Here is a 14,428-nt window from a genome sequence, read left to right on the forward strand (position 1 = left end):
CTAGCCACAGCCTCGCTAGCTGAGTGGTATGTATTATTATATGCTTCTGTTTACATACTATTGCATTTAACAGCTGCTAGATGCAAGTGTAACCTGAAGACCCCAGGATGAACAGTGAAAATAACTTGCTCAGTGCATTGTAGCGGTTGGAAGCGCTTAGAAACAACACGTTCCTGTTAAAATGCCCCTGTATTGTTTTCTGAATCCGATCAAACTTGGCGTCCCGAGGTTGCGTTGTTTTGTTGTTTTTATTATTTTAGCTTCACGTTTCAGTTTAAGTAAATGTGGAATAATGCTGTCCCCTTATGACCAGATGGACAGGAAATATCTTGTATTTCATACGTATACACAATGCCTCGTGAATAAATATCAGTTTCCACAGCACAGAATTCTTCCAGAATGGGGTTTACTTGACACACACCGAATTCCTCTGCTAGGAAGACTGCATGTACGCAGGACTATTGGGTAACAATCTGAGGTTCCGTGTGCTCGTTATAACTATCTTACTGTAGTAAGCACCGATCTTAAATTCAGGGGTGCACCGGGACTGCCGGAGCGGCCACTATCTGTATATGTAGTCAGCTCTTTGTGTTGTGGCTGATTGCACCAATAGCACAGCCTTCTGAGAATATGAAAAGGACAATCCTCAATCCGTCCTTGATCAACCCTCTCATATCTTCCCATTGAACCTTCCCATTAGGGGCCTGATCCTGTTCTCATTGAAATCTATAGACGTTTTGTTATTTGGGAAAAGATCCAAAGGACTAGAATAAAATCTGGTACTGTACCATGGAAATGGCGTTTTTCAGCAGATGGGAACAACTGTGAAACTTTCCCCAGCTGGATTATTTGCAATGTGTCGCTGCATTTTCCCTGTGAATGGGCCTGTGCAGACGCTCCGGGTTAATTTGACTATAAACATGTAATGAACGAAACCTTTAGCTCACTACTGGACACGTAGCAAAGGCTGAAAGAGCAAAGAATTCCTCCCAACTTCTTCCTTCTCCCCCCTATGACGTGCGGGGTGGCAGTTTACAAAGCGCCCAAGTGATTTAGAAACACAGGTCTCATGGAACGATACTGGTGATTATGTTCCTAAATCACGTAGGCGCGTTTGAAATCCCACCATGGACAGTAGTTGCAAGAAGTGGGTTGATTTGCACGTTCACTGTTGATCCTGGGACTATCCTTTGCAGCCTATAGAACAATAATGATGACAAATGGCAGTTTGTCAGTGAGTGACATGATCACTTGTGACACGTCTGCAGTCCCTTCATAGCAATTCCCAAGTCCAGCTCAGAGGGTAGAGTCCGAGCCTACGGATCCTACCGAGCGGAGTCCTTAAACTTTGTACGTTCGCTGCCAAACTCTTCGGCATCAAGGTACAGCTCCGTCTGACCTTTGCCTTAGGCACAGCTGCCTTGAACACTCGCCTTTTGAAACCAACGGAGAGCATTGATTGGGAGCATCCACCGTGTGCTGTACCTTGGACAAAACCCATCGGAGTGACAGCCTGGAGAAACCAGTTGTCTTCAAACAAGAGTTACTGGGCTTTAGCCCGCCCCGCCCACAGGCTTTGCGCATTCGGTTGGTGTGTTGTCAGCATGTCTTTTGTGTGTCGAAGTAAAGCCTGGTTACTGAAAACTTTTTCCAGCTTAAAAGGTATTTATGACAGGCTGTAGTTTTCACTAGGGCACCATATTGAATGATGCAGCCGATTCTTGAGAGGCCCGCAGTGCAAATGAATATTTCCTCCGAGAGTAGCTTTCATCGGTTCCTTTGAAAACTCTGCTCCCTCCCCAGCACGCTGAGGTTTTCATTTTTCATGGCAGGACAGGCGAGTCTATAAAAGGCATGTTTGTTTGTCCTGGCGGCTTCAAATATGTATTTCCTGTAGGACTTCACAGTGCAATGGGGTCAGCCAGAAGCACGTGTGTGATTGCCATCTTCCCAATGACATTCCTCTCATCAGGAGCGCCGCCCGCTGTATCGTTGTACCCGTGTGCTCAATAGCAGGTTCCTATAACACCTTGGCTCCCTAGCTGCTTCCCTCTAGGATAAACCTGGCGTCGCAAAGCACTAGTTTCAAAAGGAAACTTCATTTCTATACGGCTCACTCTCATCCCATAAGCCTCGCCGTACAACGGACTGAAGCGGGAATTCGGACTGAAGAAGAAAGCTATGGGTGGGTGCTTTTAAAGACAACACATCAGCTCGCACTCAATTCAGCGCTCACCTTGACAAATTCGAATCAGAAGGGTGTTATTCCCCGCTACTAGAGGGGCGAGGGACTTGGCTAATGGGAAGGGGGCACTGGTTCTCTATGCTTCCAGTTTAAAGACAGAATGTCTATTTAATTACTGGTCCGCTCCTGTTTTCAGGGACGGTAAAGGCAAAGCGCCTTTGGACTTCAACGGAAACAAGACGGACCCAAATACGTTGCTTTTCATCCTGTCTTAAAAGTAAAAAAAATCTCCTGTGAGTCTAACTCCTTTGTTTAATTTTTAATAGACAAATCAGCCGTGATCACAACCAACAGGCGCTATGAGCCCAAAGCGTTTCTCAATATAAAGACATAGTTTTCAATTTCCCTATCCGCAGTCATCTCCCGTACTTTCCCCAGCGTGCTAAAGTTCCCTTCAGCAGACCGGTTTTCTTGGCTCTCTGAGCAACGTCTCCCAAACTGGATGTCCTATGCCCTACCCAAGCTCTGTTGTATTGAAGAAAAGAGACTGAGATTATACCAAGCTATCCTTGTTCCTCCCAAACACGGCAATATACTTCTTTCCAGCTTTCGAAACGCAAGACTGGTTACTTTATACTGTGTGCCTCGCACAGACATTTCTATCCGGGCATTTAAAAGAATTTTCACTCCAGCTCTTTAATATTCCGTATTATGGACAGGTTATGGCTTCATTTCTAACAAAGCTCCTAGGCAAAGAATCGGGGGTGGGGAAATATGAAGCTTCATCTGAAATATCCCTTAGGAAATACAAGCATGACACTTTCCTCGGCGATATTACTTCTCTGTCTAGATTAAACTGAATGTCTGTAAAATGACTTAATTTATACCCGATAAAACTCAGCAAAAGAATCTTCTGTAGATTGTACTTAATTCTGTTCCCCAGAAAGCTTTAAATTTCTCCCAGTGTTTGTGTAACTGGAATAGTGCAATCTGAAGCAATTTAAACAGATGAGCGCCTGGAATTCACGTAAGTAATCCTGAGGTCCAGCAAACATTAGTACATTCCGTCTTGCCGTGTTAGGCTAATCAGTAGCCAGTCAGTGGGGCTACTAGTCCGAAACCCCTAGCTATGGCATGAGTAAAGTGGCAGGATCGGATCAGCCAGACTGCTCAATATGAGTCACCAGATAGCTCGGTTTTGCTTCGCTAAGGTCAATCAATATTATTTCGACACAGCTCGAAACTTCTGTTTCATATTCCCGTCAGTGTTATTTTCGGTATTAAAGGTGTAAAACAGAGGGCTTCTGAAATTTCTTTTGCAATGATCTCTAAAATAACCCTCAGAAAGCTAGCTGGCAAATATCAAAAGAGGGTTTAGCAGCAGAGAAAACAATACGTATCTGCGCGGTGTGAATATTCAAGCCTGGGTTATTTTAAAAGTGGGCTCAGATGCAGACTATAAACATTGTGCTAATCATTTCATTTGATAACATTTTATTTTGAGGGCAAATACATATAAACAATCTTTACTTATATCTGTCGTGACCACGTAATTACACGGCGAGCAGTATGTGACGGAGGAGTCTTCGCGCTGTGTACCTAGCGTGTTATCTCCAGGCCGTTACACTGCTGGCTTGCAGTGTCGAGTTCAGGTTGTATGGTCAGGAGACACAGAGGCTGTGACCACACTAGAGTTCACTCTCTGTTAACCAGCATCTCCGCACACCGGCCAAGTGGTAACACGGGCTACCCCTGCTCTGAAGGCAACAAGCCCAGTTCTGCTCTGTTACACCCAAAGCGTAACTCCACCGGGGGGGGGGAGGTCAATAGCTGTCCAGTGGGAGGATTGTGCGCCTGGCTATTTCCCGGAGCCCGGCTGTGGTTTTTGTATGGTGCAGCGAGACATAATTCCTGACTCCGGTGAAATTCCCAGTGCAATCAGTTTGTGGAAGCCAGTAGGAGTTTTGCCTGGGTAAAACGTGCAGGATCGGGACCCCCATGTTATTTACCTGTGCGGTTAGCCTGCGAGCAAACATTTCTGATGGGATTTGCCCCATGTAACATAAAGCTCCTGAATCATAACTAATCTGTTTAAAACCAAGGATTAGTCACGTCACTTTCTACATATTCATCTATTGCAAAACTTTTTTTTGTGTGGAAAATCTGGGGATTTGAGCTAATTTAGAAAACATAATTACTAAAGGCAAGTGCAGTCTGCTAGAGTGAGTCTTAACATGTAGGGATTGTCGGGTTGCATCATAGAATGAAGTTAAACGGAGAGCCTCACTTTACATAACTCTATCATCCCTCCCCTGTCCCTCTCCTGGCTGTAGGCTGAAGAGTGTGTCCCGATTCCCCTCCAGCTTCTTTTACAGCAAGATTTCTGCTTTTAACTCACTGTAATTGAACTGAATGGCTCGTTTTCCCGTCCCTTCTCCATACTGTATATACATATGATCCTCTCCACAATCCACAGAAGTTTTCATCGCCCCTGGATTTCAAAGGGCCTTTCTCTCCCTATTATCCGTTCATTTACTTTCATCTGAGCAATATGACCTCGTATTAACCACCGAAACCCCATCCTGTTTTCCTACCGGCTCCTTAAGCGTTCTCCTTACGGCTCTACTCTTTCCCCAATAACCCTATTTTTCTACAGCAGGCAAAGCCGTGGGGTTTTTTTTCTGCTTCGAGGCTGTGGTTTATTAGCCCAGTCATTTTTCTTCGTTGATGCCAAACTCGATTTTTATCACTACATACAATTGAATGAACGAACGAATCGTTGACACTCATGCGTGTATTATTTGAGATAACTCGGGGAATCTTCTGTAATCTTAGGCAACACCGAGGTTAGTTCTTGCAAAATGTTTCTTTTAAAAGGATTTAAATCCATAGCTAAGAGAATCGGATGCACACAAGTAGGTCAGCATAAGACGAAAAAATAGATGATACACAAATCCAATTGTCCACATGAGCTCTGCAGTTGAAAAACAAATTGTCTGGCGCAATATATTAACACAAAGAGCACGAATTTGGGGGAAGTTTATACTAAACTTCCCAAGTCTCAGCAGTCCGGGGGGGCATAAAATATTTTGTTTACCAACTGAATCCAAAACATACTAACGTAATTCGAGTCATAGCTGGGGAAGAGGCGTTTGCTTTAGGGTCTGATCCAACTCCCACTGAAATCAATAAGATGACTCCCATTGACAGGGCCCTAAGAGAAACGTATTGTAGGACACCTCACCTACAAGTACATATATGAATTGGTGTTGCTCTAAAATAGCATATTCGGACATTATGCAGAAAAAACTCCCCTGAAGTCAGTTGATTGAAATTTCAGTAAGCTCTCGAAAGCTGGATGCGATCTTTGCTGATCGACACATATTTCTTCTCCCCTTAAAGCCACATAGTGTTCCTGTCTTATTTTGCAGAACTCATGAGAAATGCATTTTAGCAGCAATCCAAAAAGAAAGAAAGAAAAAACCAATTTGCAACCTTTCAGATTTTTTTTTAAATAGACCGCCTATTACATTAAAGCTCTAGCAGAGAACTGGAAGGTCTTCTGCAGGAATCACTGGGTGAAAGTCTGTGCAGGAGGTCAGACTAGATTGTCACAAAGATGTCTTCTGTCATTAAAATCTATTAAACGTTTAGTGAAACCAAACCTGCCTCTTATCTTTTAATTAAACCTGGTGTGAGCAGTGCAACTCTAATTCCGACTTGTTCTTAAAAATATCTGACATGGATTGCTGATTGACCGTCTCATAGACAGGTATCCAAAATGATGTTTGCAGTCAAATTACGGTGTAATTTACAAAAAGGCCTAGAGAATGAACTTCCGCGTGTAGTGCTGCACTCAGCCGCTTGCCTGGTTGTGTTACCTACATCTTTAGCTCCCATGTATTTCTGTCGGATGTCACCGGGATACCGGAAACGACAGTGAAACACAGTCAGTGCCTTCTGTTTGTGTCAGTAGTTTGGCGACTGCGGCCAGGTGTGGGCAGCATGAGCACAGCCCTGGCAGGACACGCTGGAGCGTGGGATCGCTATGTGCATAAGAGGCACTTTAATACTGACTCGCTCCATTTACTTTGCAGCTAGCCCCCCGCCCCCGCCAGCCATGGGCTGGAGGAGACGGAGAGAGGCTCATGCGCAGGGCTACAGATCCGGGTGGGAGGTGGGTGGGGACAGGGGATGTTGGGCTCCCGACCCGACCCAAATACTGACCCCAGGTAAAAATGATTTCGATTCTTCTGGCCTTCCCCCTGATAATGATCCCATCCCGTGGGACCGCTACGGCCAGGGTCCCATCTCTGCTGAGCTCCGCCGTTCCCATCTCCTCACCCACCGCCAGCCGCCCTCTCCCCCTTCTCCGACCGGCCTTGTACCCCTCAGTCCCTCTCACAGCCGCCTCTACCCCTTCCCCAGCCTCTCACCGCCGCCGCTCCCTCTTCTCGCAAAGGGTTGGACAACGCGTGTGTGTGTGAGAGAGAGCGAGCGAGCGAGCGCGTAGGGATCTGTGTATGTGTGTGTGTGTGTTGGAGGGGAGGGGGGTCGGTTAATACTCCGGCTTCAAGCCGTAGTGGGAGACCCAGGACGCCTTATGAAAGCAAAGCTCCTGCGGGGATCCGCTGGGAGTGTTGCCTGAGCAGGCCCACACGACGGCTGCTCAGAGGATGCTGGTGGTTGTGGACTCCCAGCTGTCTCCATGTTGGAGACACCGCCTTGCAGGAAACCCCCAAAGTTCCCTCTTGGGGGATTAGAGTGAACCGTGGGGGGAGGGAGAGTCGATTACCGTAAAGCGGTCAGATGTTTCCCCAGCCCAAGATTTAATCGACTCTTTCACTTTGGCTCTCCTGCTGGTCTCCTGTGACCATCCGATGGGGACGGGGTGGGCTAGTCACAGACCCTTCTCTCATCAGGGAGAAAGGGGCGGGAAAACGGAGAAGGGTTCCGGGTTGCGCCTCTGGGGTTTTGGGATTACAAGACTCAGAGTAGAGAAACTGGCGCTCATCTTCTAGCAATTGCTCTGGAAAGGCCCAGTCAAAGAATTGCAACTAAAAATGACTACGCTGCCATTTCAGACTTTGTGCCTCGAGTCTTCTAATCAAAATAGTGTCACACCAAGACACTACATTATGATCTGCTTTCAGAGTAATGGGAGTTGGAGAAGCCCCTTAAACGTTCCTACTTTTCATGTGTAAGGGAGGCACCTTTCTCTTTGATTAAAGCAACTTGGCCCGACAGTAGGTACAGTATTCACCCACAAAAGCTCATGCTCCAAAATGTCTGTTAGTCTATAAGGTGCCACAGGACTCTGCTGCTTGGCCCTACAGTACATCATTTAATCTTATCAAAATCCCATGCTAAACAGACAAAATTCCTTCAGACAATGGCAGATCTGCTAGCATGGGAACAACAGGCTCAGACGCAGAAATTGGGTTCGAACGAGTAGTGATGGAGAAGCCAGAACGCAGCACAAAATTGTGCGATTGGCTTCGTCTGGTATTTTAGAGGCTGGGGCAAACCGAAAGCAACCTAGATGCAAATTAAGTACTGCACACTGGGTTAGATTTCTAAATTTTATTATAAAATAAAAGCAGAAATATTTCCCAAAGAACGTATTCACATAATATAAACAATAAACAAAACTAAAGTCGAGTGACTCGCGGTTGATACTGTCGTTTAGGTCTAACAATGAGCAGCAATTTTTTAGGGCCCACGTCTGCCCCCGTTTGAGGTCGATGGGGTCATTTAACATTGACTTCAACTGGGGTGAGGATCGGGCGATTAGTTCCTTTCCCACCCAACAAATGGCGAAAGCACCACAGGGACAAGGCGAAAGAACCTGGCTCTCTGCACAGCGTCAGCTACAAGGGAGTTACAGAGTCTACCTAGAGCGCGTGTTGCTGCTATAACTTGACTGAAACGGTTGTATTCTTAATTGTAATTGTACATTGTACACCTGCCACGGATATATAACTACACAATAGGATAACGGGAGCGATGGGTGTCTTCCAAGGAGGCATGTAAACAGCAACCTTACGCTCCCCCAAAATACAAGGTGTCTTATCATACACAGACAAGACTGCTCAATTAAAATTCCAAGAGATTTGTGAAGTTAAGGTTGGAAAAAATAGTTGCTACATAGAACCATATTAGCATTATGCTTAAATCACAAGTCCTATCGAACAGTCCATATGTCTGAAACCAGCTTTGCACAACCCTTAAGACTTTTGTCACAACAGAACTGCATACAGTCTAGCACAGTACCTTCCAAACAGCTACAGCCAGCCAGCCAGCCATCCAAAGAGAGACAACAGATCCACTAATGAGTGTGTCATCATCACTTTAAAAGTTTCAAATGAGATTTAAAAAAAAAACCCGAAGGGATGTGGTGAGGGGAGCGTGTAAATAGTTTTAAGAGCCAAGGTCGACCAAGTTGGAGGACATGGGGTTGAGAATGGAGTCCTGCAAACTATGATGGTGCATAGGGTCCGCACTGGGTACCGGAATGGCGCTAGGACCTTGGGGGTGACCCAAGCCATGGAGCGGCTGTAGGCCTGGGTTCGAATTGAGCAGTAAAGCTGGGCTGGAAGACGTGTGATCAGGGGTCCCTGACGGCGTCTTCTCGTCTTCTGAGCTGCCCAAAACTGTCTTATTCCCGTTCATTGACGCTGAGAGCGGATTGTGGCTGTTGGAGTTGGAATTCTCGTTGTTTTCCCTATAGGAAATATAAAAGGGAGGGAGATCTTAGAGCGGAGTGGATACAGCACTGAGTAACACTGGAGCTAGACAGGCAGCTGCAGGGACTGCAGGGTGTGGGCTCATAGGGAAGACAATTGGAGGGTAACTGAAACCTACAGTCCGTTTACAAACTCTGCAAACCTTAAAGGCCTCTTCGTCTGGCACAAAGGTCTAAGGTCTGCAGAGCTTGTAAACAGTTTTCCACTAGCCCCGCAGAAAGTGTCACTTTGACAAAACGTCATTTTCTCCATCCATCTCCTGCAAAGTGTTTGGATAGCTTTTGGGGGGGGGCAAGGAAAGAAAAAAAGGGGGCATTTCACTTTAAAATCACTCCTGGAGACAGTACTTATACAAGCAGAATTTCATCCACGCCTTCTCCTGGAGAGGCAAACAAACTCAATGTGTGTTCTCATCAGCCTACGCAGATCAGCCTTACGTGGTTGGGTCATCTGAATAAGTCTTGGTTTTGATAAAATAACTCGACACCTCGACTCCGTTTTTCCTCGGGAAGTTTAAACCCGAAAACGTGTCCCAAGTATGTGTAAAAGAAGGAAAGCGAACAGAATTAACGTGCTTATTTCCTGAGTCCTACAAGGAAATGTCCCTCCTAATTACATTCCTCTCTATTTCTTTTATTGGTCGATATTAGACGGAGAGCGCAAATATACTGACACATAATGGGAGCCAAATTTTGCTCTGCTTTTAGCTTATAAAAGAGACATACCATTATCTCAAATATATACAGAGAGAGAGAGAGAGAGAGAGAGAGAGAGAGAGAGAGAGAGAGAGAGAGAGAGAGAGAGAGAGAGAGAGAGAGAGAGAGAGAGTATGTATCTCACATATGTATATAAGAGACAGAGAATTGTTAGAATCTTCATGACCGTGGCAATGGTGAACACTGGGAATTTCGTGATGGGTTCAAAGCCTTGTTGTACTTGTTACTTTGAAAGTTAGAGGCCAAATGTAATATTGATACACAGGGGAAAGGCCCCTGTAGGCTATGTACAGCCCTCTGGTACAGCGGTGTATTTATATTTAAAGTTTATGTATGACAAAGGGTCCAAATCCTTCAGGTTTTACTGGGCGAAGTTAAAGGATTGCCTTCAGTGTGAGCTGGTCTCGGCAAGGGCTGCACGATGTGGCTGGAGACACTTAGTACCAAAATAATACAATTAGAAAAGAAAGCTCTGTCTGAAGAAGTTGCTTGACAGAATGGCAGTCCCACGAAAGGTCTGTTTTCCGACGCCTAGAGTGTAATGTTAGGTTGAGTGTATTTTTCTATGTCAAAAAACTTATTTGTCTCCGGAGACCTTTAAAATTTGATTCCTCAGAAATGAAAGGAACAAATGTAACCTTCATTTCCTTTGGATATTTGAAGGTGAGTCCCTCCTATCAGCAATAAAAGGATTTCTGACATCTAATAAAACCAACACTTACAGGGATTTGAAAGAAAATTAAAGCACTAGCACGTTTGGGGAAAGGTATGGAGCAAATCTGTACAGAATCCAAACCTTATTGAATATCACAGCTAAGCGTAAATCTAATCAGCTGTATGGGGTGCTTAACATTTCCCAAGCACATTCAACATAGACTAAAAATGAAGTCACCTTTAAGCCATTCCGCGAATGGTCTGCAGTAGATTTTCAGTACTTTTAATTACCAACACCGCCAAAATGATCAAACCCTTATGGACTTGCGATTTCAAATGTCTTGTGTATACACACAGAAGTACATATTGTGAATTTGGAATCCTGCATTTCGCTTCCCTGACAAGCTTCCAATAGTGCATAGGAACTATTGGGGGAAAAAACACCCAACAGTACCTCCCCCACCCAAGTCATTAACCGCTGTCCGGCGATTAATAGTGTCTTCTCTTCATCTAATACAGAAAATATCCCCTATTTAAAGTACCAGAAAATCCTGTACTTTATGCCTGAGGAACATCGATTTGGGTAGGGACGCAAATTAACAAGATAGGAGATTGTCCCTTTAAATATTATGTGCAGGTTTCCTGCTCTCAGCCTGTATCTGACATTAGGAACAATTTCACCAAACACTATTAACAGTGTGGAGACCAAATGCTGTTCTCCATTACCCCAGCATCATTCCCCTGAAGTCAGTTAGATGGCACGGGGACAAATGAGAGCAGAATGTGTCGATGCGATCAGATTTGTCCCGACAGAGGTGCAAAGCCCTGCAAAGTATTACAGGGGCAGGGCTGCATTTCGGCAAAGAAGCCACTAGTTTCTGCTGCTAAGAAGTACATTTTGGGGACACTTTTTTTCTAAGCCATTTGGCTCTGCTTCTAACGGTAAAGCGCCGCGATGTAAAGGTATAGCCATTAGGGCTAGCATTGTTTTCTTAGTGTGAATAACTGTATGGGGATGCGCTTAAACTCCAGAGAACATGTAAAAGAGTCCAGTCCTTCCTGCCAAAAGTAAACAGAAAGGATGACTAGAGACCAGGCCCGGCGTCATCATTTAAGTTAACCTTTGCTAACACACGAGGAAAAAAGTATTTCAACTCTCCAAAAACCCCTGCATGGGGAATGTTTGGGTGTACATACAGAGTGCGTTCTGTTAATGTAATGCATAGACCGTGGTGAATGTATCGGTGCCAAGGCCTACGGAGTGAGATCTAAAACTCTGGAGGATTCGTCCAGGTATTTTCAAGGCTGGAGTCTATCAATCCCTGCACTTCCACAGAACTATCTTTACAGTAGGATACCGTTTGAAATATGGGAGCTGTACATGAACATACGGATGGAAAAGCCGCCAGCACAGGGTTGGTCTACAGAGAGTTTTTCGCATTATTCGTCCCCATTCAGTCTCATTAAAAGCTTCCCCTCTATCTGAACCTGGTTCAGGTGAATGCACCCCCAGACACTGTTCCTTTGAAACTTCAAGAGCATTAACATTTGCTGAATAAACTGGGCCCCTGTCACTTAAGGCTATATACGTGGGGCAGATGAATGCCCCTGCTGATCGCCAGTTCAAAGTATCTCACATGAGATAGTCAAAATACCTTAAGTTTAAAAGACATAAAGTCCTACATGAAATGCTCTGGAAATCAGGTCTCCACGGGTGTGGAAATACACGCCGGTCTGTATTGGTGAATACACTTGTTTATTTTAACTTGCCGTGTATTCTTCGCTAACTAGGTGTTATTGGTCCCACTCTCCCTTATTATATTTTTCATCCTACCCCTTTAAAACCCTCTGAAGTGGACCATTAAAGGCACATTAACAACTTCTTTTTTGTGTGCGTCAAAAAATCAAATCAAATCAAATCAAAATCAAGGGATATAAACGCGCTGAACGATTATACCGCATCAAAACGCTCAGTCTGTCTGGTTAGTGGTGTCAAACCCAAACCGAAGGGCCACGAAGTGCAAACGAGCGAATAACAAGGAAGCCCCAATGCGTGAGGGAATTCAGGGCCCTGCGATGTTTAAGGCCAGCGATTATCTGGGTTTCCCAGCTCGGACCGGAACCTCCTTTTCAGGACTTGAGAAAATCAGAACTCGGCGGCCCAGAGTAAGGGAGGGCCCGGTCCTTGCTCGGGGGGAAGAGAAGCAAAAGCTCGCAGCGACTTTGGTGGGGGGAGTTTGTGCCTGGGTGCAGAGCGCAGGGGCTGGGCACGCACCGGGAGACAGTAGCCGTGCAGAAGGGGGTACTTACTCGTACCTTTCCTTGGCCTCAGCAGCACGGTCGCGTTGCCTCCGGTTTTTAAACCAGTTGCTGACTTGGGTGGTGGTGAGCCCGGTGGCCTCGGCCAGCTCCCTCTTCTCCCGAGGGGACGGGTAGGGGTTGTGGGCATACCATTCCCGCAGCACGCTCCGGCTCTTCTCCTTAAAGCAGTAGCTGGTTTCCTCGCCGTCCCAGATGGAGCGGGGCAGGGGGAACTTTCTGCGGACCCGGTACTTGCCCACCGCCCCTAGGGGTCGCCCCCGCAGCTTCTCCGCCTCGATGTAGTGCGCCTTGAGCCAGAGCTGCTGGAGCTTGGGGTGGTTGTGAGCGGAGAACTGGTGGCTCTCCAGGATCTTGTAGAGCTCGCGGAAGTTGCCCCGGTGGAAAGCCACCACGGCCTTGGCCTTGAGGACGCTCTCGTTCTTGTGGAGGTGCTCGCAGGCAGGTAGGGACCAGAGGAACCGCCCCAGCCTTTCTATATTGCCCCCCTGCTGGAGCACTTCGCAGACGCAGGCCACTTGCTCTTGGGTGAATCCAAAAGTGGGGAGCATCGACATGGTGGCCTTTCCCCCGCCCCGATCTAAATCATCGGACTTGTACAAAGCGGCCACATAGACCTGGACGGACAGACCGCGAGAGAAGCACCAGTCATGGATGTATAACCTACCCGAGCGGCTACTTACGCTCCGGCACAAGTCACAGCTCCGCTCTGCAGTCGGCAGCCATCAGCAGCTGAGCGTAAAAAGGATCAAAGGCGGGGACCGAACGTGAAAACTTTTTTGTAAGTCCAAGTTCGGAGAGTAACTTTGTGCCTCTATTGTCTGGTATCAGCAGCGCTCACAGTGGTGGTGTCTTTCCTCTCCCACCCCCACCCTCCTCCGCCGGGTTGGGATCTCTCTTTTTTTCGCCCCCCTCCCCCTTCACTGTAGGATTCAACATAATATAGTGGTTAAGTCCAGCTCCCCCTCTTCTCTCTCCTTTCTCTCCTCCTCTTCTCTCTGTTTTTTTAAATAATATTATTCTAAGCTGGCATGAAAAGTGATTATCCGCGCTCTGATTGGTCCAGTTATCTGACCCGGGGACTGCCAGGAGAAGACAATAGTTTTAGTCAAATTATTTGCCATGGTGACGCTGTCAATCAGAGGTAACCTGATCTGTTTTGAGGTGGCTCCCCGGCTGGGTTGACAGATTGCTCTGATCCACTCAGAGGCGGCCCCGCGAGCTGAGATATTAGCGAGAGAGAGAGAGAAAGAGAGAAATTTCCGCTGTGATTGACGCAGCAAACACCCATAGAGGGAGGGAGGGCCCGCCAGAGAAAGCGGTCTGGTCACAGACTCTCACAGCGGGGGCGCTGCAGCACCAACACGTCCCCCAGCACTTCTGTCTTTGAACCCTCCTTGCAATGAAACTCCTGCGAAAGCCTCTTACAGATCGCTCACATTGGGTCAAACACGGGAGGCAAAATTAATCCATTGTTTGGGATCGGGAGGAAATGGAGTTCTCGCTGGGTTTCAACTGCCACAAGGAGTTTCCTTATCAGTAAGATTTGGGGTTATTTATTTTTTTTTAAAGTGGGCAGTTTTATAAATATTAAAGGTCCCATATGTACAACGTAGACCCAGTTTTTTTGATCCATGATCCCATTTACACACTAACTAGACTTAGCCCCGGGCGGCTGGGACCGAGGAAATTATTGTATTTGACTCTGAATTACCATATATTTCAAAGTCAACTATCAACAACTTTTAAAATGAAGTTCCAGCTTGGGATAAGGTAATAGCAGCAATAATTTCATTCGGTGTATATAT

At 46.2% G+C, this 14,428-nt stretch overlaps 1 protein-coding gene across 1 annotated transcript; it reads right to left on the reverse strand.

The window, feature by feature from the left end:
* Window positions 1-8,588: 8,588 nt before the first annotated feature.
* On the reverse strand, window positions 8,589-13,177 carry SIX2 (SIX homeobox 2). Its single transcript, XM_045011274.1, has 2 exons — window positions 12,618-13,177; window positions 8,589-8,909 (listed from the first exon to the last, which is right to left on the reverse strand). The coding sequence occupies exons 1-2, from the start codon at window positions 13,175-13,177 to the stop codon at window positions 8,606-8,608; spliced, it is 864 nt and encodes a 287-aa protein (XP_044867209.1). The 3' UTR covers window positions 8,589-8,605.
* Window positions 13,178-14,428: the final 1,251 nt, after the last annotated feature.

The sequence above is a fragment of the Mauremys mutica genome, chromosome 3 (genome assembly GCF_020497125.1).
Source record: "Mauremys mutica isolate MM-2020 ecotype Southern chromosome 3, ASM2049712v1, whole genome shotgun sequence".
Taxonomy (NCBI): Eukaryota; Metazoa; Chordata; order Testudines; family Geoemydidae; genus Mauremys; species Mauremys mutica.

Excerpts from the sequence above, each read along its gene's own strand:
- SIX2 (XM_045011274.1), bottom strand. The coding sequence starts at position 13,177 with ATGTCGATGCTCCCCACTTTTGGATTCACCCAAGAGCAAGTGGCCTGC. Across the intron at positions 8,910-12,617 it reads GCTGCTGAGGCCAAGGAAAG|GGAAAACAACGAGAATTCCA; the intron begins GTACGAGTAAGT and ends TATTTCCTATAG.